This window comes from Citrus clementina, unplaced genomic scaffold, assembly GCF_000493195.1.
Source record: "Citrus clementina cultivar Clemenules unplaced genomic scaffold, Citrus_clementina_v1.0 scaffold_1, whole genome shotgun sequence".
In the NCBI taxonomy this organism is placed as follows: Eukaryota; Viridiplantae; Streptophyta; class Magnoliopsida; order Sapindales; family Rutaceae; genus Citrus; species Citrus x clementina.
Window position 1 is genome coordinate 1,510,831 of NW_006263303.1, and position 26,632 is coordinate 1,537,462.

Here is a 26,632-nt window from a genome sequence, read left to right on the forward strand (position 1 = left end):
TCTGAATAAAAATATCTAAATAACATATTTATTTTCTCTTTTTTTACGTCTGAAGAGAAAAAACTTAAAAATTAGAAATTTGACATAAATAACCTTTTAAGTGGTGCATATATTTATTTTTCACAATTTATAATTTTTATAGGTTGATTAGTTTGGTAGCATTAAATAAAAAAATATTATCATTGTTCATATTAATTTAATTTTGTAATAAAAGATGTAATTATAACATCAAATTTTATTATAAAGTCAATACTATTGTTTTATTTTTTATTAATCACAATGGACATAATTTGATTTGTTCAATATTTCAGTTTAGTTAATGTTAACATGTGAATAAAAATTTTAAGCAATTAAAAAAATAAGAATAATAAAAAATATTAGGTTATTATAGATAATATTAGAAATACATGAATTTTTAATGGTATTTTTGAGATTTGAAATTAAAATTTTCCATTTAAACTTCAGACTTAAGATAAAACTGGATTTTTTTTTTACTTTTTCTATTCAGATAAAATTGTCTGATAATAAGTGATAAGTTAAAAAAAAACATAAAATAAACAAATGTCTAAAAAAAATTAAATTCAAACTTCATACTAAAAAAACAAACAGCACCTTACTACCAAGTATTATATTTACTAATGATAATTATTCTCAAAATTTCCCTATAAAATTTATTTCTTTAATTTATTTTCAGAACATTAATTTAAAAAAATTACGTAATTTAAAATAAGATCTTGAATTTATATGAAATTTATTGAATTATGCATAGGTAAATTTGTTATAGTGTAATATCGACATGAATGTTCTAATATTTTTCAAAAATTGACAAAGATCTAATGAAATCCTCCTCTTAGGTTGTTATGCCACAAATAAGATGTTCAATATTTGGCACATAACCCGTCAAATCTGCCTTTAAATAATTTTAAAAAATTATTTCAATTTCTCATAATGTTAAAAAAAAAATTAAAATGATTTAATTTTACGATGGGACTAATAAACGGTTCTTATAGTATCGGAGGCTTTTTTTTCTTTTTCTTTTTTTTGGGAAAAGGTATCGGAGACGTTAATACACTGTTAGTTATACATTTTATAGAAATGACAAAGTACCAAACAATCCCATACCAGAGAATTGCCATCTTCGATCTGCGGCCAAGATTGAAGTCCTACACAAGATATCATAGGAAGAGATGCAGAGATACCTAGTACCTGTGAGAGAGGGAAATACACAGTGGCCCCACAAAGTGGCCAACCTTGACTGTAGAGTCCCTTCAAAATTTAAAGTAAAAATAAAATTATATAAATGGTACATAGTGTGTGCATTATAAGCAGCACGACTTATATCTTTCACCATTCACCAGCCAAAAGAATCAAACCCACCACCACTGCTACAAATCAATGCTACCGCACTGCACCAAAAGAGAAAATTTTCAGTTCAAAAGGTGCAATAATTCTGATCCGTGCAGTGAGCTTTCCGTACGCGATGCTCTTGATTCTTTTCGCCATTGCTTTTTGCCTTCTGTAAAGAGATTTTTGTATTTGTGATTTTCAGGCCATGTCTTCTCTCATCAACAAGCAGCTCGTGTTCATCATCTTACAATTTCTCAAAGAGAAAAATATGATAGCTCTCTTGAGATCTCGTTCGAATTCTAAACGTTTTATTTGATTTATATATATAATTTATTCTTTATCGTTTATTGTGTAGCCTCGAGCGTGAATCGGGTTTGCTCTTCGACATGAAACATTTTGAGGACATGGTGCTTGCTGGGAAGCTTGATGAAGCAGAGAAATACCTCTCTGGTTTTACTCAAGTTCATGAGAACATGCTGTCAACCAAAACATATTTTGAACTTAGAAGGCAGAAATTTCTTGAAGCCTTGGACAAGTAATTAATTAAATTCTCTAGTTAATCATTTTTAATTATTACAACCCTTTTTTTTTAACCCCGTCTAACTTACTTTCATTTGTTTAATACGTATATTTATTATTATTATTTCGTATTGATATATAGGCATGAACGAGTCAAGGCTTTGGACATCCTCATGAAAGATATCAAAGCTTTCTCCACATATAATGAAGAAGTTTTCAAGGAGGCCAGTCTTCTGCTGCCATTGGAGAATTTTAGGTATAGATCTTATATTCGTATAGAATAACACTTTCGTCTCATGTATATGTGTGTGTGTGTGTGTATATATATTTTATCTCTCAAGTTTTTTATTTTTATTATTATTATAAAATTTTAATACCTCATAATATAATTAAAATGTAGCGTCAATTTTTTTTATATTTTAAATGCAGCTGTTAATGGATCATTGTAAGTGAAGTTTTAGAAATTAAATATAAGAAACACAAATGATAAAATAAATTTTATGAGAGATGAAAGCCTCATTCTTCCAATTCTGTAATCATTTTTTGTATAGACTTTCGCATGTACATATAATTGCTAAGAACTATGTACAAGTCCACAATAATATATATGTATATATAAAATGGATTTTTTTGTTAATAAATAATGTTTTAACTTCAACTATAATTAATGACTGAAAAAATGCAGTTATATACAACTCATATATGGGTTTCATTAATTTTGAGTTCATTGGCAATTTTTTTATAGGCAACACGAATCACTTGCCAGGTATGGTGACCCAAAGACTGAAAGAAGAAATGTAGTGAGAGGATTAAAGCAATGCATCCAGGAAAATCCAGCGTTCAGTGGCAAATTGCTGTTCCCAATTACCAGCACTTCGTGCTTGCAGCGCCTCTTTATGTATGCAAGAGCTGCAGCTTCTTCTTCTGCTGCCGCCAATGCCAAGGCCAAATCCATGGCCTTTCTTTAATTAGGAACAATCAACTGGCTACAGTTTCTTCAATATATCTAATTTTGCTACATTTTCGCATCACCATATAGCTAGAATAAATTTTACCCTCTGTTGTCTTAAGGTATTGTTTGTTTTTTTTTTTACTGCTAAGATGATGGATTCAATTTGGATATCTTGCATTTCTGCTTTTTTTTTTTTTTAAACTATTCCTTACCTTATTAATAGATAGATTTGGCTCCTTATTGACCATAGCATAAAACAACATACAAATAGTAAATTATAGGAGGCTAAACAGTAAAACTTGCATGCAAAATTAGCAGTACAACCCTTTGTCTTCTTGTCTATAAGTTTTTGGTCTAGTGGGCTCGGCCCTCTAGCCTGAACACTGCATGGCCGCTGCTCATTCAATCAACCTCTACTTGCATGTCAATAATTTTATACAAAGTATAAATAATAATAATAATATGACATCAATCAACAACATCTACTCTTTAATTTTACTTTTTATATCATTATTAATGAGAAAATTATTTTATCACTGGTCAATTAAGTGACTCATCAAATTACATAATATGAATGAAATACTCATCAGATACCATGTAAATCTCATCAAATTCATTTTAGAGTGATAAGAGTGCAGTGTTTACCTCATGAATATGATACAAGAAAGTATTAAGAAAAAAATATGTTACATTTCAAAATTTTATTAAATTATTTGAAACTTCTACGTTTAGATTTAAAATCTTCTCTACGATGTTCAAGCCCTTGCGTGTGCAATTTGTGGGAGAATACAAATTTCAACAATTTGAAAACAGTTGCATTTTAGTGGGTGGTTTTAGAGATAGTTATGTCCACGTTTGGTAATAATAACGTAAGGCTACGTTTGGAAGTCAAGATTGGATTGGATTAGCTTTTAGGATTAAATTAGATTGGATTAAATTAAATTATGTATAATACTATCTTTTGTTTGGTACAATATTAGACAAAACTATGCTAATTTAATTTAATAAACTTAAATAACTATTTAAATAATATATTATTTTAAATTATATTGATTTAATATTCAATACTAGTTTGAATAAATTAATGAATAAAATTTTGATATTCTATATAAAAAGAAAATTACAAGTTAAAAAATTATAAAATTAACTTCTACGTTTAATTTTTATTAAAATATTGGGTTAAATGAAAAATAAAAGAGTGATAAAGAGAATACAAATTCTTCATTTAATTTTATCTCATCTAAACCCATATAAATATAAGGATTAGTAATCCCAATTTTTTGGACTATATTTTAATCTATCCTATTAGTTTATAACAACCAAAAATACCTTAAAATTAGATTATTTTATTAATTATAAAATTTAATCCAATTCCATAATTTATCGAAGCTCCCAAACATAGCTTTAGGAACTTGTTATCTTACGGCGGCTGCTGTAAGGGAGCCCTCGCCAGTCGCCATTACGTAAATGTCACTTCTAAAAAAAAAAAGAAAGAAGGAAAACGTAAATATCAAAAATATTCAAAATCAAATAATAGAGAGACTGAATTGGTTGGAATTTGTGAAAGAGTTATTGATGGTGATTGTTGAAAATAAAGACTCTTAACTCCTAAGCCTATCTTTAGGTCAAGATGACAAGCAAAGAAGATATTATCTGGTACACCCCGCCACTGTTATAGGTCAGTCGCCCCGATCCCCTCCACTTCACGGCTCTCTCAGTCTCACGGTGCCACCATTTAGCCTCTATGAGTTCAGAGAGAGAAAGTGAAAGTTTTCAGATAAAAAGAGAGAAACACAACCACTAAACATTAAAAAAAAAAAAAAAAAATCATAGTTAGCTCGCTCTCTTTGTTTACTTTTTCAGGTGAGCCTTTTCTCCGTTACTTTTAATGTTTTTTTAAGAAAAAGAAAGAAATAAATTTATTGATAATTTTTGGTTTCATCTATGCTAACTTAAGCTGTAAGTACAGGTTTCTCCCTTGGCCAAAATCAAGTATTATGATTTTTTTTAATCTTTTAAGCTCGAATTTCTGTACTTTTTCAATTCTTTATTTTATTTGTGAAATGTCTAATCTTGGTGTAGCTGCTTTCTCATGATTCTTTCTTGATCTGTGCGATTATCTTTGACGGTGGCTTGTTTCTGTTTGCGTTGTTGAAGACGGCTGTCTAATTTTGTTGTTTTGAGGCGTTTTCTTGTTTGTTTGTTTAGGATTCCTTTTGATGGATCAAAGCCCTAACCCTTTATTTTGTTTAGTTGCCGAGAATATGGAGGAAACAAGGAAGTGAAATTTTTTCCTCAGGTTTCAAATTCATGAATTATTGTTTTAATTAGAGGAATGGATTTACAACTGTCAGAGCTGCTTGATTGTGGTTATTTTGTGTCTGTGTGTGTTTGTGGTTGTGTTTGGTTGCTGAGAAAATGTACGGAAAGAAAAGATTTTTGTCTATAGTTTCTTGTCAATATCCCAGAGTTGCTTCTATATTTTAAGTATTTTGAAGAAAACAGCAGAAACTAAGTGCAGTTTTTACGAAAAAATTGAGAGGAGAAATGCAAATTTAGATTTTGCTGTGTTATGTTACTCTTTTGAGAAAGAAAAAAGTAATGATTTGCCTGACCAATTGAGCCTCAGAGTTATATTGGGCTTCATTTTTTTTTTTGTTTTTTTTGTTTTAGGTATAAGTTATTTTGTTTATCGGTTTCCCAAATTTGGTTTCATTTATAGGTGTTGGAGACTAGAAAGGACTACCGTGGAGATGTCTAAGCTCAATAAAGACCTTGTTTTCTTAATCTTACAGTTCCTTAATGAGGAAGGTTTTACAGAAAGTGCTCACATGTACATCTCTCTCTCTCTTTCTCTATCTGGCCCTCTCAACTTGATTATATCAGATTTAATCATTCATTTAGTTGATTATGCATAGGCTTGAGCGTGAAAGCAGATTTTACTTTGACATGAAGTTTTTTGAGGACATGATACTTGATGGGAAATGGGAAGATGTTGAGCAGTATCTTTCTAGTTTCACAAAGGTAGATGATAATAGGTACTCAACTAAGATCTACTTTGAGATCAGGAAGCAGAATTTCTTTGAGGCATTGGACGGGTAAATTTAGTCTGCTTTGTACTTCTTTTTCACTTTTATAGATCTCAAATTATCATTCTTGTGCAGAATTTTGTTGCTAGCCTTGTTTTTTTCTCTTTTAAGTAATGTTTGGTTATTTTACAGCCATGACATTGCAAAGGCTTTAAATATCCTGAAGAAGGATTTAAAACATTTTGCTCCTGGTAATGAAGAGCTGTTTAAAGAACTGGCTCAGCTTTTGACATTGGATGATATAAGGTATCAAGTTTATACCGGTTTCTTAATTTCAGAAATATATAAGGTATCAATTTTATAGCTGTTCCTTAATTCAATTTTGTAACCGTACAACATAAGATGAGCTCTCTCTTGTGTGTTTGAAAGGGACCATGAGTTGCTCTCAAAGTACTACGGAGATGCATTGTCTGCAAGGAAAAATATGATGCTTGAACTCAAACAAATAATTGAGGCAAATCCCATTTTACAGGGCAAATTGAAATTTCCTAGCATTAAAAGACAAAGGCTCCGACGTCTCATTAACCAAAGGTAATAACTTCAGTTTTTTGTCTTCAGACTCCACATCTGATGTCACATATTTTGCTTGGATGAAAACTTGATTTGTGCTAAATGTTCCACTTTACGGACATGATTCTGTTAAATTATATACTGTAGCTTCGGCATCTTGGATGGTTTTCATTAATTTCAGACATACAAGTCGGACATTAAGAGAGAACTGAATTAATCTTGTGTGACAGCCTGAACTGGCAGCATGTGCATTGCGCAAATCCTCAGCCAAATCCTGATATAAACACCCTTTTTGTGGACCATGTTTGTCAACTGCAAGAAACTGATTTCTCAGGCCAGTCAAGTGAGAGTAATGCACTGGTAAGCTTAACTATTGGTTCTGCTACAGCTCTTGTCCAAACATGTTAATTCTGTATTTTTTAGACCTGTTTGACATTTTTTTTTCCATTTTTTCATTGTCAGCCTCCTCAAACCACACAATCCCCTAGCAGTTGGAATTTTAGTTCATCTATGCTAACTGATTCTGCTGTTTCCTTTGTCGCTTTGTCTCTTAGTGATCCAACTAACAAAGGTGGTGGTGTTATTGTTATTTTTATTTTGTTCAAGGTCTATGGTTTAAGCTCATCTTTTGCAATCATTTTTTATCTTAGTAGCCGTAACTATGGATCGCCCAGAGGATTCTGATATTTTGTCTGAGAAAAGCCCTGTCAGGATTTTGAATGAGGTAAAGCAAGGTTAAATTTTGCTGCATCATCCCAAAATTAAGAGATTTATTTACTTTTTGGTAGCCATGATTATTCACTTGTTTGTGTAGCAAGCATCAACAGTTACATATCCTGGTGTAAGTCTCAAAAACATTCCTGATTACTCACCTAAGAGCTCTTTGAAGAAGGAAATGTTTCAGTCTTTTGGAGAAACCAGCTTCTCTGATTTTCCCAAGACAGTTGCACAGACACTGATTGAGGGATCATCATCTCCAATGAGCATGGATTTTCATCCTGTTCAGCATACTCTTCTTCTAGGTTCCCCATACAAAATTTGTTTAGTACTTCTCAATTTATGGTGTGATTATTCAACATTTCTTTCTTAACTTGTTCGCTCAACAATGTTGCTGGTGTAATCCTTAGTTGGAACCAATGTGGGGGACACAGGATTGTGGGATGTTAATTCTGGCCAAAAGTTGTTTATCAGAAATTTTAAGGTTTGGGATATTGGAGCATGCTCGATGTTGTTCAAGGTCTGTCTCCTCCTCACCAAAACCACGTAACATCTAGCTAAGAATGGTGTTGAATTCTTGAAATCTTAATCAATTGTAAATATATGCAGACTGCTCTGGTTAGAGATCCAGGTGTTTCTGTTAATCGCGTCGTTTGGAGTCCAGATGGTTCTTTATTAGGCAAGTACAAAAAATTGGGATCAGTTGAGTGGAAAATGTAGCTAGTAATTTGATTGGATTTTTATGTTCTTCTTGTGAACAGGGGTAGCATATTCAAAACATATTGTCCAGTTATATGCTTACCATGGTGGTAGTGATGCTAGGCAGCAACTGGAGGTAGCTTTAATGCCCAAACTATCAGTAGTACCATTTTTTACTTTGCTATTGAACTGCAAATTTTGATTTTTTTTCTTCCTTCTATTTAGATTGATGCGCACGTTGGTAACGTCAATGATCTTGCATTCTCGGCCCCTTGTAAGCAAATTTCAGTTATAACATGTGGAGATGACAAGACAATTAAGGTTATGCTCTCTCCACAACTACCAGGGGTTCTGCAATTTTCTTTAGTGTCTGACCATTCTGTTTGCCTTTGGGTTACTCATTTCTCTGTCTAGTAATAATATATCACTCCAAGGTTTGCTCTTACTTTTCTTTATTTCTTACTTAAAGAAAAGGAGACAATTAAGGTTGCTTTTACCTTTGACATTGGATAATAATTTTTGGAAGTCATAGAGAAAGTGACATTGTGTTTACTCTTTGATTGTGTTAAAGGTGTGGGATGCAGTTACTGGTTCCAGAACATATAGCTTTGAAGGTCATGGTGCTCCTGTTTATTCTCTCTGCCCTCATGCTAAGGAAAACATTCATGTACGGGCATCTCTTGATTATACTCATTACTGATTGTGGTGATGTTCATGATTCTGGGAATTTTTATATTTAATGTAACGTAAGTTCATGTATCGTTTTGTGTCATAGTTTATCTTCTCAATATCCGTGGATGGCAAGATAAAAGCATGGTTGTATGACAGTTTAGGAGCTAGGGTTGATTATGATGCTCCTGGTCTTGGCTGCACGAGGATGGCTTACAGTGCTAATGGCCGAAGGTTTTTTATTGCTTGGACTGGGCTTTCATACTTTGATCTTTGATCTTTTGTATATTTTGTATGTGATTAGAATCTATACCTAAAAACTTTTTTCAGGCTCTTTTCATGTGGGACTTCTAAAGAAGGAGAGTCATTTCTTGTTGAATGGAATGAAAGTGAAGGTGCTATAAAGAGAACCTACCAAGGGTTGCAGTTGCAGCATAATTCTGTGTCTGTAGTGCATTTTGATACAGCCAAGGACCAGATTTTGGCTGCTGGAGATGATCATGTCATTAAAATTTGGGATATGAACAAGGTTCAGCTCTTGACAACCATTGATGCTGGTGGGGGATTACCAGTAAGTTGTTGTTTAGCGCACATACATTGTTGATGAGATGAGTGTTAATTCTTCTATTCTGTGGTTCAACAAGGAATTTTAATTGAGTTTTAGTTCATAAGTATAAAATGGTGCCTTAAATTGCATTTCTAATCTTTTCGGTCTCAAAGGAAAACCCACGCATTTGCTTCAACAAGAATGGAACACTGTTGGCTGTCATTGCAAATGAAAACAGAATAAAGATATTGGAAACGCCTGAAAGTAATTCTGTTGATGCTGCTGGAGTTCTTTCTGATAATTTGAGGAAGGTTAGCATATTAAGCATTCTCTTGTTGTTTTCCATTGAATATTCATCCATTCTGATACATTTTATATCATGCAGCTTTCAATCAATCCTATTTCAACTGTAACTGGTGCTGGAATTGCCAATGGAAGTGTTTCAGTGGTGAGTCAGTAAAGCAGTTTTCTGAGTCATGTTTCTATTTCACCTGTCACATTGCAAGAGTTCAGTTGGAACTCAAGTCTTTCCATCTTTTGCAAACCTGAGTAAGACTTATGTCTTAGAGATACTAGTTCTGAAGTTATTCATTATAACATTGGCTGCTGTAGAATGAGGATCCAAAGGACTTAATGGATGTGAAACCAGAAATTTCTGTTGAAGCTGAAAACAAATCAGAGGTTGAGAAGCCCTTATTTGCAAGACCTTCAGAGTGCCAGTCGTTGCTGCTCCCCTCTAAAGTGAAAGCAAACAAGGTTATGTAGCTTCAATTTTCATATATTGTCTTTGATTTTTATAATATCTTCTGGTGTGGTATATTTATCAGGCTTTATAAATCTGCATTTTAACAGAGCCACTTACAATGTGATAGAATGGTGCAATACAAGCTGAATGCTATACATGCTAGTAAATAAGAACTGAGTAAATGACATATTAGAAATTTTCTTTTGCAACTGTTGTACGCTTCCTTGAAGTTTTTGTAGATTGAGTTTCCTGTTGCTTGCCAGTATACAAATACACTTGTCACTGTACTAATCACAGAGATTCTTTATAGTTGATTCAACTGTTCTATGTTCCTCTAATCAGCTATCCATGAGTAGAACCTTATTTCTAGTTAACTTTTCTTCCGAACTTCTAAATTTGTAAAGAATGATTACATTATCAAACCCACAAATGTCAGAGGAACTTTAAGTAGCAAAGGCTCAAGGATACAAAACCACCTAAAACATATCAATAATTGGGTTTCAAGTTGAAGGAAATGAAATAAAAGTTTCTCATAGTTTTCCTTCTTGCAACTGCAGATATCAAGACTAACCTACAACAATGGAGGTCAAGCCATTTTTGCATTAGCATCAAATGGCGTTCATCTAATGTGGAGATGGCCAAGGAATGACCTGACTTTGAGCACTGAGGTGAAAAGGAGTTGATCAATAGTTGTTCCTTTTATCATTTTGAATTTCATATGGTTCGTATTATCGTCAGCATGATATGTTAATTATAGGCAACTACCAAGGTTCCTCCTCGCTTGTATCAACCAAGGCATGGCCCACAGTTTATGGTGAATGACACTACAGATAGCAATTCTCAAGAGGCTGTGCCTTGTTTTGCTTTGTCCAAGAATGATGCGTATCTCTTTTCAGCTTCAGGAGGGGTGATTTCCCTGTACATTGTGATGACATTTAAGGTAAGCTCAAGAAATATGTGAATTACAACCACTGTTCAAAATTTTGTAATGTTGAATCATACCTGGTTAACTTCGGATGATTTTCTTTATCTACGATTGAATAATCATGCCAAGCTATTATCATAATCTGAACTTTCTTTTTCTTAGTGAATGACAACCACCGTTCAAAATTTTGTTATGTCCAATCACACACTATTAACCATGGATGATTTTCTTTATCTACGATCGAATAATCATGCCAAACTATTATCACAATCTCAGTTTTCTTTTTCTAAGTATGAATAAGATAAAAACATGTGTTTGCTTTGAAGTTGAAAACTTGCATTACTACTATCATGCAAGATAATTCTTGATTTCTCTTTCCTTCCATAGCTTGTAAAAATGCTTGAAGCAGGTGGTTTGCTTACTTTCCACTTGTCTGTTTCAGTGAAATAGAAAATCTTATATTCTAGTACCCTGAGAAAATCTAAAATCCAAAATCAAGGTTCTTCTGTGTCATTGTTTACAATTACGTTTGGATCCAACTGACTGTTCTCCAACTTCGGTGGCTGTGCATAGACAATTTTGACCATTATGCCTCCATCACCAACAGCAACAAGTCTTGCATTCAACCCCCATGACAACAATGTAATTGCCATTGGCATGGACGATTCCACAATTCTAATATATAATGCCCGGTCTTCTGAGGTATCTCTTCCCCCTAAATTTTGCACACTTCAAGCCTACATTTCGAGAATCGTAGTTAATGTTTCTCATTAAATTTACTGACGCAGGTCATAAGCAAGCTTGAGGGGCATTCTAAAAGAGTCACTGGCCTTGTCTTCTCTGATGCTCTGAATATACTTGTTTCTTCTGGAGGTGATGCTCAGGTTAGTGTTCGATATTCCCTAGCATGCATACACTCGACGGCAATTAGACATCATATGCATGACATTTTTTGTATATCCATTGGTGATTGAAAGTTTCATTACCACTCATGTTTTCATTTTCTTCTGCAGATTTTTGTGTGGGATGTTGATGGATGGGGAATACAGACGTGCAGATCCTTGCAGACTCCTGATGGGGTGATGACACTAGCACCATCTGAAACACACATCCAGTTTCATAAGGACCAGACACGCTTCCTTCTTGTACATGAAACTCATCTAGCAATATATGAAGCGGAGGAACTAACTTGTCTGAAGCAGGTTTGTTGTGCACTTCTTCTCTATGTTGTTTTTGTATGAGTGGGAATGGTCTTGGTTGCAGGCTCTTTCATGCTCATAACTAGAAACATGTTCTGTTTTCTGCTCACAGTGGTTTCCAATAAGTTCTGTTCCTATCTCCCAAGCAACATTCTCATGCGATTGTCGGATGGTGTTCACCAGCTTTGTGGATGGAACATTGTCCATACATGAAGCTTCAAATCTTGAAGTACAGTGCCGGATATTATCCACTGCATACCTTCGTCCTACTACTAGGTACTCGCTTTGTGCAGTAAAATTGATTGTATTGTCTGATTATTATTCCATTTGAAAATACATTTCTGCAATATTGGATCATTCAATTGATCCTATATGTTGGTGTTTAGCCATGACAAAATCTTGTGTTTCTGTTACTGCAGCTGTCTCCATGTATACCCGCATGCAATAGCTGCACATCCACTGAAACCAACTCAGTTTGCAGTGGGACTAACGAATGGAGAAGTCTACGTCATTGAACCTAATGAACCTGGTGATACATGGGCCGTGCTGCCACCAGATGAAATTGTCGGTGATCAACCTACCTCTACATCTGAAGGTGACAGGGCTATGGATGGTTGAATACCAAAGCAATAAACTAGGCTTGAGCCGCGTATGTGTATAAAGTGAATGCTAAAGGCATAGACCTAAACTTAACTGGTGAGTATGATCCCCCAATAAAAAAAAAACAGAATACTGCAGTATTCAATATTTTGATGTGATATGTATATTTTTTTATTTGGAATGTGTCTGCCTTGCCTTCCATTTCTTTTGGCCGTCACTGAAATAGTATAAGCTAAAATATGAAGATGCTGATAATTATTCTAATATGCTTATGCTGATTCTGGGTACAAGTGTTTTGTGTTGGCAAGTTGCTCCATAAAGTAGTCAATTCAATACACATTTTGTAAATTCAAGGGAAGCAAGAAGAAAAGAAAAGAAAAGGAGAAAAAAAAAGTGATTATTAATCCCGGTTGGAAGTTATGAGGTAACTTAAATTAACCACCAAAGTGTAAGTAGTGACTCAAATGTAAAATCAATTAAACTACTTTTTGAGTATCTGATAACATCTCCAGGTTTAATATAAAATCATATCATAATATAATTTAAACGGTGTCCATTCTTGTTGGAACAAACTTACATATTAATAAGGCAAACACTATCTTACAATTAATGTATGGTACATTCTTCACTCATAATGTATGGTACATTCTTCACTCATAAACAGTATATAAATAAGTTTCCCTCAGTGTTCATGTGACATTAATTATAAAATAGTGGGATCCTATTAATAAATGAATTCACCCTCCACAGTCCACACTCCCCCTGCTCAAATCATTGAAAAGGTCTCAGCAAAAGTAAAAGTGAAAAAAAAAAAGCCCTGCCCAGGTGGCCCATTAAAAAAATATAACGTGAAAAAGGGATAAACTTTCGGAGCTGGGATAAAAAATAAAAAATAAAAATTGCGATTTTTGTTATGGGCCAGAGAGGTTCCCCTCCCCGCCAGGCAGCCGACCGCCATCAGCATCAGAGCGCGCGTTCTTGCACGCGCATCGCCCCGAAAGTGGTGCTTACCATTTCGCTCGAATCGTTGACCAAAATTTGAGAAGACCGAAAAACGAAACCCTAGAATGCGCAGCAAACCAGAAATGTCTGTCTGTCCTTGACATTTCTCCTCTGTTACAGAATCCCATTTCACATTCTCTCTCCTTAATCCTCTCGCAGAATAAAAGTAATTTTTTTGTGTTTTTTTTTAAATTTTCGTTGAGAATCAAAATTAAGCGGGAGATTTGAATTAATTATCGGTCATGGGAAAACCAACTGGGAAGAAGAAGAATATCCAAGGGGCCGCGGCGGGTGACACGAAAGGTAAGCAATCAATCAAAACCACATCCGATCGAGGAAGCTCAAAGGCGTTTGATGAAGACACGGCGATGTTCATAAGCATGTCGCAAGAGCTTAAAGAAGAAGGTAACAAACTTTTTCAAAAACGTGACCATGAAGGTGCTATGTTAAAGTACGAAAAAGCCCTTAAGCTATTGCCTAAGAATCACATAGATGTTGCTTATTTGAGAAGTAATATGGCTGGTTGTTATATGCAAATGGGGCTTGGCGAATTCCCGCGAGCAATTAATGAGTGCAATTTGGCTTTAGAAGTGTCTTCTAAATATAGCAAAGCTTTGTTGAAGAGAGCTCAATGTTATAAAGCTTTGAATCGATTGGATTTTGCATTTAGGGATGTTAATAATGTGTTGAGCATGGAACCAAATAATTCATCAGCTTTAGAGGTTTTAGAGAGTGTGAAACAGAGTATGATTGAGAAGGGGATTGATATTGATGAAAAAATGAAAGAATTTGGTTTGGATAGTAGTGGCGAGGCACATGGTGCGGTGCGTTTTCGGAAACTGGTGAAAGAGAAAGTTAAAAAGAAGAAAAAGAATGGTAAAGAGGAAGAGAAGAAAGCAGAAGATGAGGTTGTTCTGGAGGAGAATGTGAGTGATGTTAAGGATAAAGAAGTGGTTACTAAGATTGTTGAGGAAGAGAAAGAGGTTACAGACGTTGTTAATGACGAAGAAAAAGTGGTTACAAAGACAGTGAAGTTGGTGTTTGGGGACGACATAAGGTGGGCACAGTTGCCAGTCAATTGTAGTATTAGGCTGGTGAGGGATATTGTTCGGGATAGGTTTCCAAGCTTAAAGGGTGTTCTTGTGAAGTATAAGGATCAGGAGGGTGATTTGGTTACAATCACTACAACAGATGAGCTGAGGTTTGTTGAAATGCTGTTCAATTCACAGAGCTTCCTTAGATTGTATATTGCTGAAGTTAGTCCTGATCAGGAACCAGCTTATGATGGAATTGGCAGTCAGGATGAGAAGCATAAGCTTGAAGAGGAACCGAGGAATATTGTTGAGAATGGAAAGGTGGGGAAAGTTGTAGAAATTGAACCGCAACCAACCTGTATTGAAGATTGGATCATTGAGTTTGCCCAATTGTTTAAAAATCATGTGGGATTTGATTCTGATTCCTTCTTAAATCTTCATGAACTTGGGATGAAGTTATACTCTGAGGCAATGGAGGATACAGTAACTAGTGAAGAAGCCCAGGAACTTTTTGAAATGGCTGCAGATAACTTCCAAGAGATGGCGGCTCTGGCAGTGTTCAACTGGGGAAATATTCACTTGTCCAGGGCGAGGAAGCGAATCTTCTTCCCAGAAGATGGTTTGCGAGAATCCATTCTTGCCCAGGTTAAGGTTGCGCATGAGTGGGCTAAGAAAGAGTATGCTATGGCAGGAATGAGATATCAAGAAGCCCTGAAGATCAAACAAGATTTCTATGAAGGTCTTCTTGCACTTGGGCAACAACAGTTCGAGCAAGCAAAGCTTTGTTGGTACTATGCAATTGGGAACAAGATTGATTTAGAGAGCGGGCCTGCTGAGGAGGTCCTGGAGCTTTATAACAAAGCCGAGGATAGCATGGAGAAGGGCGTGCAGATGTGGGAGGAGATGGAGGAGCAGCGTCTGAATGGTCTTTCCAAATATGATAAATACAAAGCTCAGTTGCAAAAAATGGGGTTAGATGGGTTGTTTAAAGACACATCTCCAGAAGAATCTGCAGAGCAGGCTGCAAACATGAGTTCACAGATATATCTCTTGTGGGGTACCTTATTGTATGAGCGGTCAGTCGTTGAGTATAAGCTAGAGCTACCTACTTGGGAGGAATGTTTGGAAGTTGCGGTTGAGAAGTTTGAACTTGCTGGGGCTTCACCGACAGATATAGCTGTCATGATAAAGAATCATTGTTCAAATGAAACTGCACTGGAAGGTAGACTATAAATGTTTCTGCATACATGATGCTTATTGAAATTTTCTTAGATTCATCCTCAAGAAATATATTTCACTATGCAAAATGTGCAGGTTTTGGCTTTAAAATTGACGAGATAGTACAGGCGTGGAATGAGATGTATGATGCTAAGAGGTGGCAGATTGGTGTTCCATCTTTCCGCCTAGAACCATTGTTCCGTCGGCGGGTTCCAAAACTTTATCATATCTTGGAGAATCTTTGAAATTAGGTTGATGGTTAAGGGCATTGAAGAAATACTTCTCTTTTCTTTGGTTCATATTTCAAGAGCTCGTGTTTAAAATAGGTAATTTCTATTATTACATTACCGTATTATGTGATTTCTTGCCCAACTACTTCTGCTGCTGCTACTGTTACTATTATTATTATTATTATTATTATTTAAAAGCTTAGGTGAGCAAAATCTCTGTGCTTGAACTTCAAGGTCTTCTGATTTTATTCTGGGGTTAAGGTTTTAAAAGCTTATTCTTCGTCCAAATGTGAAGCAACTGTGGAATGGATTTTTTTAGTGTTCCAACATAAATTCATTGCATAAGCATAATTATTTTGGATCAAATTCTTGTTGGCCTTTGGCCTTTGCATGTTCTGGGGGGAACAAATTGTTGGTTGAATTGACGATAGCTTACGACTTTGCAGGAAAAATGGCCGGCCCTAACTGTAAAGCTTGATAATACATGTATATTTGTTTCCTTTGGTTTGTATTCCTCTTCTTGAAGAAATCATGATTTTGTCGGAACGTGAATAATCAAATATATTAACAAGTTGCTTATTACTGCATTTTAGGAAATTGATTGATTTATGATTCAACATTAGCGTTATTATTTGTGTTTAGTTGCTACATGGAATGCTCTTTTGAGTTGCTCTTTCTTCCCTTTTTTTTTCCTCCTTCACTAAATTTAATTCTCTATTCACAATCACTCTCTGGTTTTGTGATTCAATTACATTTGACTCAAGTGTAATGTTTTCCAGGTGTTCGTTTTTTTCCTCTATACGGGGTATGTTTTCCAGCTCGGTGTTCGGGAGCAACGAGCGAAAGTGTCAGGTTTTGATTGAAGTGAGTTTGTGTGTTGGCTAAAAGGCCATTTACATATAATTTTTTATCCCCAATATTTTTTTTTTTTGGGGGCAAATTCTTTCATAGAGAAATTGTGGTGGTTCACAGTTTGAAGTTAGTAGGCATACATGATTTGATTTGTTCATTATTTATGATATAGATTGTGTCGGCTTTTGCGTAGTTGTAACAATTCACTTTGTTGGGTTCTGCTTCAAGTTCTGCATGGCACGAAACAGAAACAGTGTATTCTATTCTTTATTTAATAGTTCAATGGGACATCTTGGATTGTAAAGGCTTGGAAATTTTATTTATAGTTTGATTTGTTTTTATTTTGTAAATTGATTCGTGTTTTTTACTCGGTATTTCGCAGTTAGGCTTGAATCTGTATCTTCAACAACAAATTCAAGAATAATGCTACAAATTGCAATTGATGTAGCGTACGCATGCCTTCATACAATTTTTTATTCACTGTATGACAGTAAGAATGTAAGATCGTAAATTAGATTATCAACCCCCTATACAGAAGAGAAATTCAACCGTTGACCTTGAGAATAAAGTGAAAAAGTGCTTAAATTCAAATATATATATATATATAATGTACGTATGTACGTGTGTATGAAGAAAGTGTCTAACATTCAATTAAATAGTGTTAGGCTCTATTTGAAGTTGTTTTTTAAGGGTCAAAAATGATTTTTAAAAATTAAAAATTAATTTTAGTGTTTGATAAATTTTTAAAAAATTATTTTTGATAAGATAATTCTAGTTTACAACAAATTAAAAAGTATGGAAGGAGTGACTTTTTAAAATGTGATTTTGAGAATCAGTTCTATACTTAATACAAATTCATTGATATCTTCGTACATATTATAAAAATATAAAATTATCCTTATTAATTAAAAAATAAAATCATTAACTTTAAATATATTATTATTATTATTACTACTACTACTACCACCACCACCACCAATTATATTGAGATAACAATATAAAAATAAAACTAATAATATAAAATATTTATTTTAGTTATCAATTATGATATGTATATTTATAATAAAAAATTATGTAAATAAAATTTATTTAGCATTATGTCAAATTTAATCATTTATATTTTTATAACAGTTTAACAGCTAGAGTTACTAAATACATATGAGTATATGCAGCTTCTTTTAATTAATTCTTTTCACAATGATTATTTCTACAGTATACTTAATAGTAATTATTCTAAAAGGTATTACCCCATACTTGCATTTAATGTTGTACAGTCATTAACAATTTTTTTTCTTAACAACATTTTTAATTTTGCAAGGATATAGGTTTTTTTTTTTTTAGTTTGAAATCGAAATATATCCGAATTTTTTAGAAGTATAAATGGGTTTGAATACAAATGTTTAGATAACATTTTTATTTTTTTAATATTTGAATATAAGTGATATCTTGTGTATTTTTATAAATAAAAAATATATTAACCATAGTTATTTGACATTTATATCATTTTAAATAAATAAAAAAGTTTTATAGTTTAATTAAAAAAAGTATATTTGAGTAGAAATATTACATTTTTTCATTCAAATAAAATTTATAAAAATTTTCTTATTTTATTCAAATATAAATATTTGAAAATCAAACACAAGTTAGTAAGTTAAAAAAATAAAAATAAACAATCTAATATTAATAAAATTTCAAATTCCATATATTTATGTCTTATAACAAAAAAAATTCCGAAAAAAAAAAATTAATGAACTTACTAGAGTGTGTTTTTTTCCCAAACGAAAAAAAAAAGAAAAAAGAAAAAAGGTTAAATTCTCCTATCTATCCCTACACCAACTTAAGTAATTGGCGGTGGCGCTCTAACACCGGCCCTCAACTTTCTGGACCCTGGCTCACCCATTGGGAAACAAACTATTTTATTACTGAGAGAGGCGGCAACGTGGCAGCATATGCAGAGAGCCAGACCATATGCACAGAGGGCAGTGTACACCCGAGTGCACGAAATCCCTTTCTCCGAGTTACTGTACTTTGAAGCTGAATCAAAGTGAGCACTTCTGCTGATATTAATTAATTATTAATTATTATAAATAGGCAGACACAGTGAGTGAACAACACTCAACTCTCCGTCTCAAAAAATCAAATATTAATTGATTCCCAAATTTCAAATTAAGGGTTCGTAATTTCTCGAAATGGAGAAAGTCAGAAGAGCATCACATGCAGGCTCTTGGTACACCGACAATTGTAAGTCTTCATAACGCAGTACTTTAATTTCCAAACAATTTATTTTCTATCTTTAGACTCTGTTTGATTTCGAGGAGACGCTATGATTTTATTTACGTATTGTTGAGGAATTGTAGTTTATAAGTAACACTTGCTCCGGTAACTGACGAAAGGAAGCATTTTTCCCCCCTTCAATGAAGAAATAAATATTTTATTACATTTTATTTTTAGGAATAGTAGGATGTGATTGTGAAATTTATCCAAATTTGGCTGCTTACAGTTGATTTTTTTTAATTTTATTTTAATCTTTATATTTGCTTAGCTAGGGCTTGTTTGTGAATGTTCTACTTTTGCTAAATTTTTAGAAGTACCTGCTAGCAAAAGTGTTTCGAGCAATTCAATCTGAAACATACCTAAATGTCCTCTGTAAATTGTTTGTGAATGTTCTACTTTTGCTAAATTTTTAGAAGTACCTGCTAGCAAAAGTGTTTCGAGCAATTCAATCTGAAACATACCTAAATGTCCTCTGTAAATAGTTATGTTTTGATTTTCTATCCCTTTTGTCAGCTAAAAGATTAGCAGAAGAGCTGGATGGCTGGCTCAGAGAAGCTGGGCTGCCTAAATCTCCGGAGGTGAGGGGCGTGATTGCTCCGTAAGTTACTATGAACCCTTATTCTGTTTCTCTTATGCGTCAATGTAGAATGCTCTAACCTTTTCTGTCTTCTTTTGCTGGAATTGGGACTGCAGGCATGCAGGTTATTCGTATTCAGGTCGTGCTGCTGCCTACGCATTTGGAAACATAGACCCAACTAGCATGTGAGTTTTTTTATGGTTCATTTTCCCACCTGCTGTTGACTGTTGTTTGACAAAAGTTTGGTTTTGACTAATCGTCATTGGTTACATATCCTAATATGAAGATGATCATGCTCAAATACTTGTCTGTCAGTTCACCTTCTATTTGCAAAACGATCAATTATTTTAGCTGCTCACTTTGTTGCTAATATGTGCAAAGTTGTAATATTTCAGTTCTCGGGTATTCCTTCTTGGTCCATCTCACCATTATTACACTCCTAAGTGTGCTCTTTCGACAGCAACAGTTTACAAGACTCCCATAGGGGATCTACCTCTTGATTTGGAAGGTATTCCATTTTTTTTTTTTTGGGTGATCTTTCATTCTTTTTAATCTTCTGGAATTCTAATGTAAATGTTAGCTTATGTTATCTGCAGATGCTGCTTGATTTTTCCTTTTTTTTTCTGTTGCTTTCTTTCTGTATGATAGAGGGTTGCATGTGGGTTAGTATAGTGAACTTGGTCTACTTATGTTAGCACCACATTAGGTTTTTTTGCATACAGTGTGTGATTGTTCTTGTTTATGAATATACATTTTCTTTCTGGAATGGTTCTTTCTGGAGAAGAAAAAGGTTTTGTGTTGTTTTAGCTTTCTATCTATCATTTGTACTTTCTAGTTAAGTCTTTTGAACTAAAATGGAGAGATACTTATGTTTGCAATCATCAGTCATCGAGGAGCTAAAAGCTACAGGAAAATTTGAATTGATGGATATTTGCGTAGATGAGGCTGAACATAGCATGGAAATGCACTTGCCATACCTTGCAAAAGTATTTGAGGGGTAAGTTTTATTTTACAGTTTATCTTTTGTCATCTTATTTTGGTATTAACGTAAATGATACTGATATAGGCACCTGATAAAAATTGTGCCCATTCTTGTCGGTGCTGTCAATGCTGAAAATGAAGCAATGTATGGAAGGTTGTTTGCCAAATATGTAGATGATCCCAGCAATTTCTTCTCCGTGTCCTCAGATTTTTGTCACTGGGGTTCTCGGTATGTTCCACTGAAATGCTTAAAATTTGTTTTCTGTTTTTAACTTGACATTATTTTATTTGCTTTTGCTTTTTGGATGTCCTAATTATAATCCATGTCTTTGAATCTAATGGCTGTTTTTCTCTTTTATTATACCCGGAGACATGCACCTTGCACCCTCATGTAAAATATTTATAAAAATATATAAATTATGGGAAACTTTTTGTAAACCGGAACCGACAACGAAATTGCCTATAACAATGCTTTCCATAGCCTGTCTGAGACTTAATGTGATCATGCAGCCTATATTTGTCTGTATATTTACTTTAAAGGACTTTTGTAAAATGTTAGACTATACCAGACTGGCATGATGTATTAGTTATTCTGCTCTCTCTATCCTCTAGGTATCTTAGAAGTGGTCTGATATACTTAACTGATACTTGGCCTCCTGACAAATTGCTTACAGAATGTATGCATCAATTGTTCATTCAGCCTGTTTCACATATTTCGAGTTGTGTCTTTGGTGTCAGGTTCAATTACATGCACTATGACAAGAAACATGGAGTCATTCACAAATCTATTGAAGCCTTGGACAAAATGGGCATGGATATAATAGAAACTGGAGATCCTGACGCATTCAAAAAGTATTTATTGGAGTATGACAACACAATTTGTGGTCGGCATCCAATTAGTGTTTTTCTCCATGTGAGTGCCTCAAATTGTTTAGAAGATTTGATTAGGGCTTGACGTGGAATCTTTTCTACTTACGCAAATATCCATCTAGCTCCTATTGTCACATTTAACAGACCCATTCATGAGATTTCACAACTAGTTGGTCAAATGCATTTTGCTTGTGTTTAACTGAATTACATTTCATTTTCTCAGATGTTGGGGAACTGCTCCACAAAGATAAAAATCAAATTTCTTCGATATGAACAATCAAGCCAATGCAAAACGAAGAGAGATAGTAGTGTAAGTTATGCATCTGCAGCAGCTAAGGTGGATGCTTGAAGCTGTGAGAAATATTATGTTGGATTTACTGGTGTGGGAAACAAATTGTGTACTGTGAATTGAATGTCCCGTTTGACCTGCAATTGCTGGAATCATATCACATCACACTGTGGATTATTTGTACGTTTACACCAATAATGGAAGTTGCAACAATCATGCCATCCTATTTTTATTCTTCATCTGACGATAAGGGTTCTTTTTATCATAGCTCACATTAGGTGACTGCGTGATAGTGGTGCACAGCTCTAATATTTGTGGCCTGGAGAGGAGTGGCCATGACGTCTCTTCAACAATGGGATATTCTCGTTGTTGACGGGAAAGCATATCTAGTGTCTGTATTAAGATTTGGATTATAATTCCTCTATAAAAAAAGACACGAAACCCGTTTTGGTCCTCAAGGGCAAAGAACTAAGCCCATTATTTCATGTTGCATCGCGGATTCAAGTCTTCTAAGGAGACTGGGCAGGGTGTTACACATACGTCGCCACTATTGTGGATTGTAGACAGCAGGCAGCAGCCGCTAGAGGCGTAACTAAAGATTCGGTTGCATTTTACCAGAGAACAATAATGTATAAGCAAACGAACTTTTCTAAGACGTTCCAAGATTTTTCATTAAAGAATATGTACAAATACAATTACTACAGGTTATAATCACTGCTGCTATTCGCCTGAAAGAGGCTAGCAGATGAATTTTCCACAGGCTCAACTCCCTGAAAGATTGCAGAAACATTCTTCAAGGAAACCTTCAGGACAACTCAGTTGCAGATCTTTTATTCCTCCATGGCTTTTGCAATAATTGCCACACTGGTCGACCGCTCCATCTCAGTTCATAAGAATCCCCTAATCATGAATGTCAAAGCCACTGAGTGCAAATTTCCAGAACGATCCACCCGACTATGGGTTAACAGAGAAACTTTCCAATGGAGCTGTTATTTGTGAAGTTCCAGCAGCAATTTAGAAATCCCAATATTCCTGTCTCCACGGGTTGAGCAATATCCCTTTCCCGATTGTGTAATACTCTAACAAACTCCTCTAAGCTTAGATTTCCGTCACGATTTGAGTCAAACACTTGGAAAATGATGTCAATCACGTTGTCAGTGAGTAATATGCCGCAGACCTAATATTTTGCACAGAAAACTTGGTCAATATATTTGTGATGCATGTATCCATTGCTAATTGAACTATTATGTGACAACTAAAACAGATTATTTATCCGTATAAGTAAAGCTCCCCAGCAATATTTTAACTCTAAAAAGCGGCACGTAAATAATTTCGTTAGTTTGCTAAATTTAACACATTCAAAAAGCAATCTGTTATCACATAATGAGGAAGGCAATGAGATATGATCCAGTGTCTTACACGGTATGCAGCTCGTTGGAAGTCATCCCGTGTCAACAAACCATTTACTTTTCCATAACTAAAAAGGGCCAAACAAAATGGCTGCAATTTTCTCCGCAGCTCGGCAAAATTTTTAAATTCTTCAAATGTAATGCGTAAATCACAAAGATGCCGCTCATTCTTTAATTGATCAACCCGATTAAGCAATTTGTTTAAGTGTCCCATATCAGCAGAAGCAACCATGGACAGCGCAAAGTCCTCGGCTGATATGGTTCCCCGTTGCTTGTAGTCATAATGTGCAAACTCCAGTCTCAGCATCTACAAAACAGAATGAAATGTTCTTTCAAATACAACACAAGCATCTACATTGATTCGGACCAAGAGAAAGAACTGTCCAAAATAGAGGTCCACAATGTAGCTCAACGTATAATGGCAATCAAATCACACAAGCATAAATATAGCAGAAACAGCAACTAAATTTCATTATAATGTCACGATTTATACTGTTCAAGCAATAGGGAGGAAAAACAGGGAGTGAGTGAAAGGAGGCTTACTTCCTCATACAAATTTCTCATAAATTGGACAAATTTCTCATGTTGGAGCCGTGCTCTTCCATCTTCACCAAAGAAGTATTCCACCAGACCTCCATTTTCCACAGGACCCTTAACATTTAGCCCAGTCCGAAGTCCATCCCTATGGAAAGCCCCTTGTCTGTTATGAGATCTCATCAAAGCCATGACTTGCTTAAATTCTTCCTTACTGATCTCCCTGTGGATGGATGAGAAAAGTCAACTTTGCAGCTCATTGAAGATAAAGGAAGAAAAAGACGGCAAGCAACTGCATTCAACTGTTATAAGGTTGTGATGCAGTCACACAACCACAGCATTTCAACATTAAATTTCCCTCATAACTGTATCATATGACACGGCGGGTTACTCTAGTTATTCAACTAACAAAGGAAGCTATGCATCAATTAATGCAACTACTTATACAAAGGATGACTTCCTAGTATGCTACTTAGTTTCAAAGGAAATCGGCAGATGTCACAGCATCATTGTCAACATGGTCTGAAAGATCTAGAATTTGTAAAAGCATCAATGACCTAGGTTTTAGAATAAATCAAGACCAAATTATGTACTCTGCGATCTCAAATGGTTCTAATTAATACAAGAGGTGAAAAAATAAAGGTGGCATAGGATGAAAAGGATAGACAATTGCAAAAGAAGATAAACCCAAAGAAAATAAGAAGATGGATGGGCCGCACCTTCTACATTGGATTTGACAGAGTTAAAGTTCTCTTCTGTAAAAATAACTAACTAATGAGTTCGATCATGCTAAAAGATATTTATAAAGAACATAGAAACCAAACAAGGGAGTGAAGATAGAAACCAAACAAGGAAGTAAAGAGTCAAAAATCAAGCAACTTTCTATCTTACCAAATCAATTGAAGAAAATGAGGGCCAGCTCACTTAATTGATAACAACTAAAAATGTGCTATCTTATGAGACCATATATGCTAGCAAAAAACATATTTAGAGAACATGAATGTCATTTTGTAATGCAAAACATTGCATGAATACGAACCCATTGTTGTCAATGTCAAACATCTTGAAGGCCACAGAAAAGCTTGATTCCGGAATGCTGAGTAGAGTTACAAAAAAGATATATCTGTTTCAATAAAAAGAAACAAGATCTTTAATCTAAAGAAGAGCAAGTAGGCAAATATTGGGCACCTGAATATTTGTTATAGTAACAACTCACTCTTTGAAAGATATCAATCCATCATTGTTCATATCAAAGAGCATAAAAAATTCTGAAGGAGCACATCTTAACTCCCCAGGCCTCCTTTCCCCTCTCAAATATCCATCTCTGACAAGGTGTGATTCAGAGGGAGGAAATACAGGAACGATGGCTCGCATCAAATCTGCTGGTCTCATGAGCAATTCTCCTTCCGGTGATCGTAAAGACGCAAAGTACTCAAACACCTTCAGGAATTAATACCAAATGTCAAACTCAACGATAATACAGATTGTTTCACTAGTCATATAAACTCCCAAGCAAAAGGCAGAGTTACCATCACCTAAGAGCCTACAGATTTCGATTAATAACCAAGTCTTGTAGATCCACCTGTATCACAAATTCTACAGGCAGTCTCACAACCCACAATCATACAACCTGACCTGAACAATGCAGACAATGACAACAGCGGCGACAACACAATAATCATTTCACAATACTTCAAATAACATAACAATACAGTTTTATAAACACGAACTAACCGTCCGTTTCATCCTTTGTCTTTTCTTTTCTTTTTTTTTTTCGTTTTGCTTCTGATTTTCGCTGGACAGATACAACGAATATGAAATTTCTATTAACAAGATGATAAAAAAATTAAAATTAAAATTACCTTCTCAGGTGGACTCCGCAACCTAATTCGCTTCTCGTAGTTAAAGAAAATCTTTCTTCTATATGCCTCTGCAATTATTTGGAATATAATCAACTTTATAAATTGAGACTGTATTTGCTATTTAATCATCTAAAATTCAGAAATTAAATTAAAAATTTTACCTCCGAAGAGAAAGTTAGAGCTGTAATCTGGCAAAGACAATTTGCGAAATAAAGAACTGGAAGAGCTCTGACGATCATCATCATCATCATCGGTGGTGTCATTGGTCAACGTCGACATTGACCAGTCAGCAAAAGACAAAAACGAAACTGGAAAGAGGGAAGACTTGGTGGAAATGGAATCAGAATTGGAAGACCAGTAGAGTAACCCTAGGCTGGAGCCAACTACGATCCCCGAGAACCATCTAGCTAGAGAATCGAAAATGCAATCTTTGAGGTGATCGGTGTTGGCGTTTGAGGCCTTGCTGAGCAGAGGCAGTGAGGCGGAGGGAGATTCTGGTGGGGCGGAGAGTTGGCGGGAATGGAGCCGTTGGATTTGGGCCAGCTGGTGGATGGAGGGTGAGGATCTTCGAAGATGAATAGTCATTATGACAAATCGATTATTGAGAATATGGAAAAGCAAAAGATTGGCTAACACAACCCCGGAAAGTAAATAGGACTGGTGAAGTTTTTTATTTTTGTTTTTTTTCCCAGATATAGTTATCTTTCTGAGCGATGTCGTTTCAAATATCCTTAAACGCTGTCGTTTCTTTTTTTTTTTTAATTTCTCCCAAAAAAGTTATTTTTCTCTGCGATGTCGTTTGAAGAGCAATGTCTTTTTAAGTTCCTTAAAACAGCGTCGTTTCGATGATTCATTTATTTTCCTTTTGGGTCCGAAAATCATTTTCATATCTTTCAAGATTACCTATCTTTATAAATTATTTTTTTAATGTCAATAGGAAATCATAATAAAATTCAATGAGAAATGTAAAGGCGACGCACAT

The 26,632-nt window shown here is 34.7% G+C and overlaps 4 protein-coding genes across 7 annotated transcripts; 3 read left to right on the top strand and 1 right to left on the bottom strand.

The window, feature by feature from the left end:
* Positions 1 to 4,453: 4,453 nt before the first annotated feature.
* On the top strand, positions 4,454 to 12,536 carry LOC18053986 (topless-related protein 1). The gene is made up of 26 exons (XM_006450288.2): positions 4,454 to 4,681; positions 5,541 to 5,651; positions 5,737 to 5,916; positions 6,040 to 6,153; positions 6,277 to 6,438; positions 6,648 to 6,777; positions 6,880 to 6,988; positions 7,068 to 7,141; positions 7,232 to 7,439; positions 7,545 to 7,654; positions 7,744 to 7,813; positions 7,896 to 7,969; positions 8,059 to 8,154; positions 8,405 to 8,500; positions 8,609 to 8,736; positions 8,833 to 9,073; positions 9,223 to 9,360; positions 9,435 to 9,497; positions 9,662 to 9,805; positions 10,352 to 10,462; positions 10,552 to 10,734; positions 11,293 to 11,421; positions 11,508 to 11,603; positions 11,733 to 11,921; positions 12,031 to 12,194; positions 12,338 to 12,536. Exons 2-26 carry the CDS (start codon positions 5,572 to 5,574, stop codon positions 12,534 to 12,536), a joined length of 3,288 nt encoding a protein of 1,095 aa, XP_006450351.1. The 5' UTR covers positions 4,454 to 4,681; positions 5,541 to 5,571.
* An 868-nt stretch (positions 12,537 to 13,404) lies between these two features.
* On the top strand, positions 13,405 to 17,402 carry LOC18053987 (protein PHOX1). Of its 2 annotated transcripts, XM_024178561.1 has the most exons (4): positions 13,405 to 15,776; positions 15,869 to 16,098; positions 16,782 to 16,866; positions 17,237 to 17,402. In XM_024178561.1, the coding sequence occupies exons 1-2, from the start codon at positions 13,763 to 13,765 to the stop codon at positions 16,015 to 16,017; spliced, it is 2,163 nt and encodes a 720-aa protein (XP_024034329.1). In that variant the 5' UTR covers positions 13,405 to 13,762; the 3' UTR covers positions 16,018 to 16,098; positions 16,782 to 16,866; positions 17,237 to 17,402. The 2 variants fall into 2 exon arrangements, with proteins under 2 accessions (XP_024034329.1, XP_006450353.1); XM_006450290.2 differs by lacking the exon at positions 17,237 to 17,402 and having other exon boundaries at positions 16,782 to 17,158.
* A 1,315-nt stretch (positions 17,403 to 18,717) lies between these two features.
* On the top strand, positions 18,718 to 22,069 carry LOC18053988 (protein MEMO1). 2 transcript variants are annotated; one of them, XM_024192317.1, is made up of 9 exons: positions 18,718 to 18,898; positions 19,026 to 19,095; positions 19,642 to 19,726; positions 19,822 to 19,890; positions 20,101 to 20,213; positions 20,591 to 20,702; positions 20,772 to 20,915; positions 21,425 to 21,599; positions 21,780 to 22,069. In XM_024192317.1, the coding sequence occupies exons 2-9, from the start codon at positions 19,044 to 19,046 to the stop codon at positions 21,903 to 21,905; spliced, it is 876 nt and encodes a 291-aa protein (XP_024048085.1). In that variant the 5' UTR covers positions 18,718 to 18,898; positions 19,026 to 19,043; the 3' UTR covers positions 21,906 to 22,069. The 2 variants fall into 2 exon arrangements, with proteins under 2 accessions (XP_024048085.1, XP_006450354.1); XM_006450291.2 differs by lacking the exon at positions 18,718 to 18,898 and having other exon boundaries at positions 18,926 to 19,095.
* Positions 22,070 to 22,475: 406 nt separating this feature from the next.
* Positions 22,476 to 26,570, bottom strand: LOC18053989 (calcium uptake protein, mitochondrial). 2 transcript variants are annotated; one of them, XM_024192315.1, is made up of 7 exons: positions 25,812 to 26,570; positions 25,651 to 25,718; positions 25,005 to 25,228; positions 24,828 to 24,884; positions 23,798 to 24,011; positions 23,265 to 23,561; positions 22,476 to 23,022 (listed from the first exon to the last, which is right to left on the bottom strand). In XM_024192315.1, exons 1-7 carry the CDS (start codon positions 26,233 to 26,235, stop codon positions 22,807 to 22,809), a joined length of 1,500 nt encoding a protein of 499 aa, XP_024048083.1. In that variant the 5' UTR covers positions 26,236 to 26,570; the 3' UTR covers positions 22,476 to 22,806. The 2 variants fall into 2 exon arrangements, with proteins under 2 accessions (XP_024048083.1, XP_006450361.1); XM_006450298.2 differs by having other exon boundaries at positions 24,828 to 24,911.
* Positions 26,571 to 26,632: the final 62 nt, after the last annotated feature.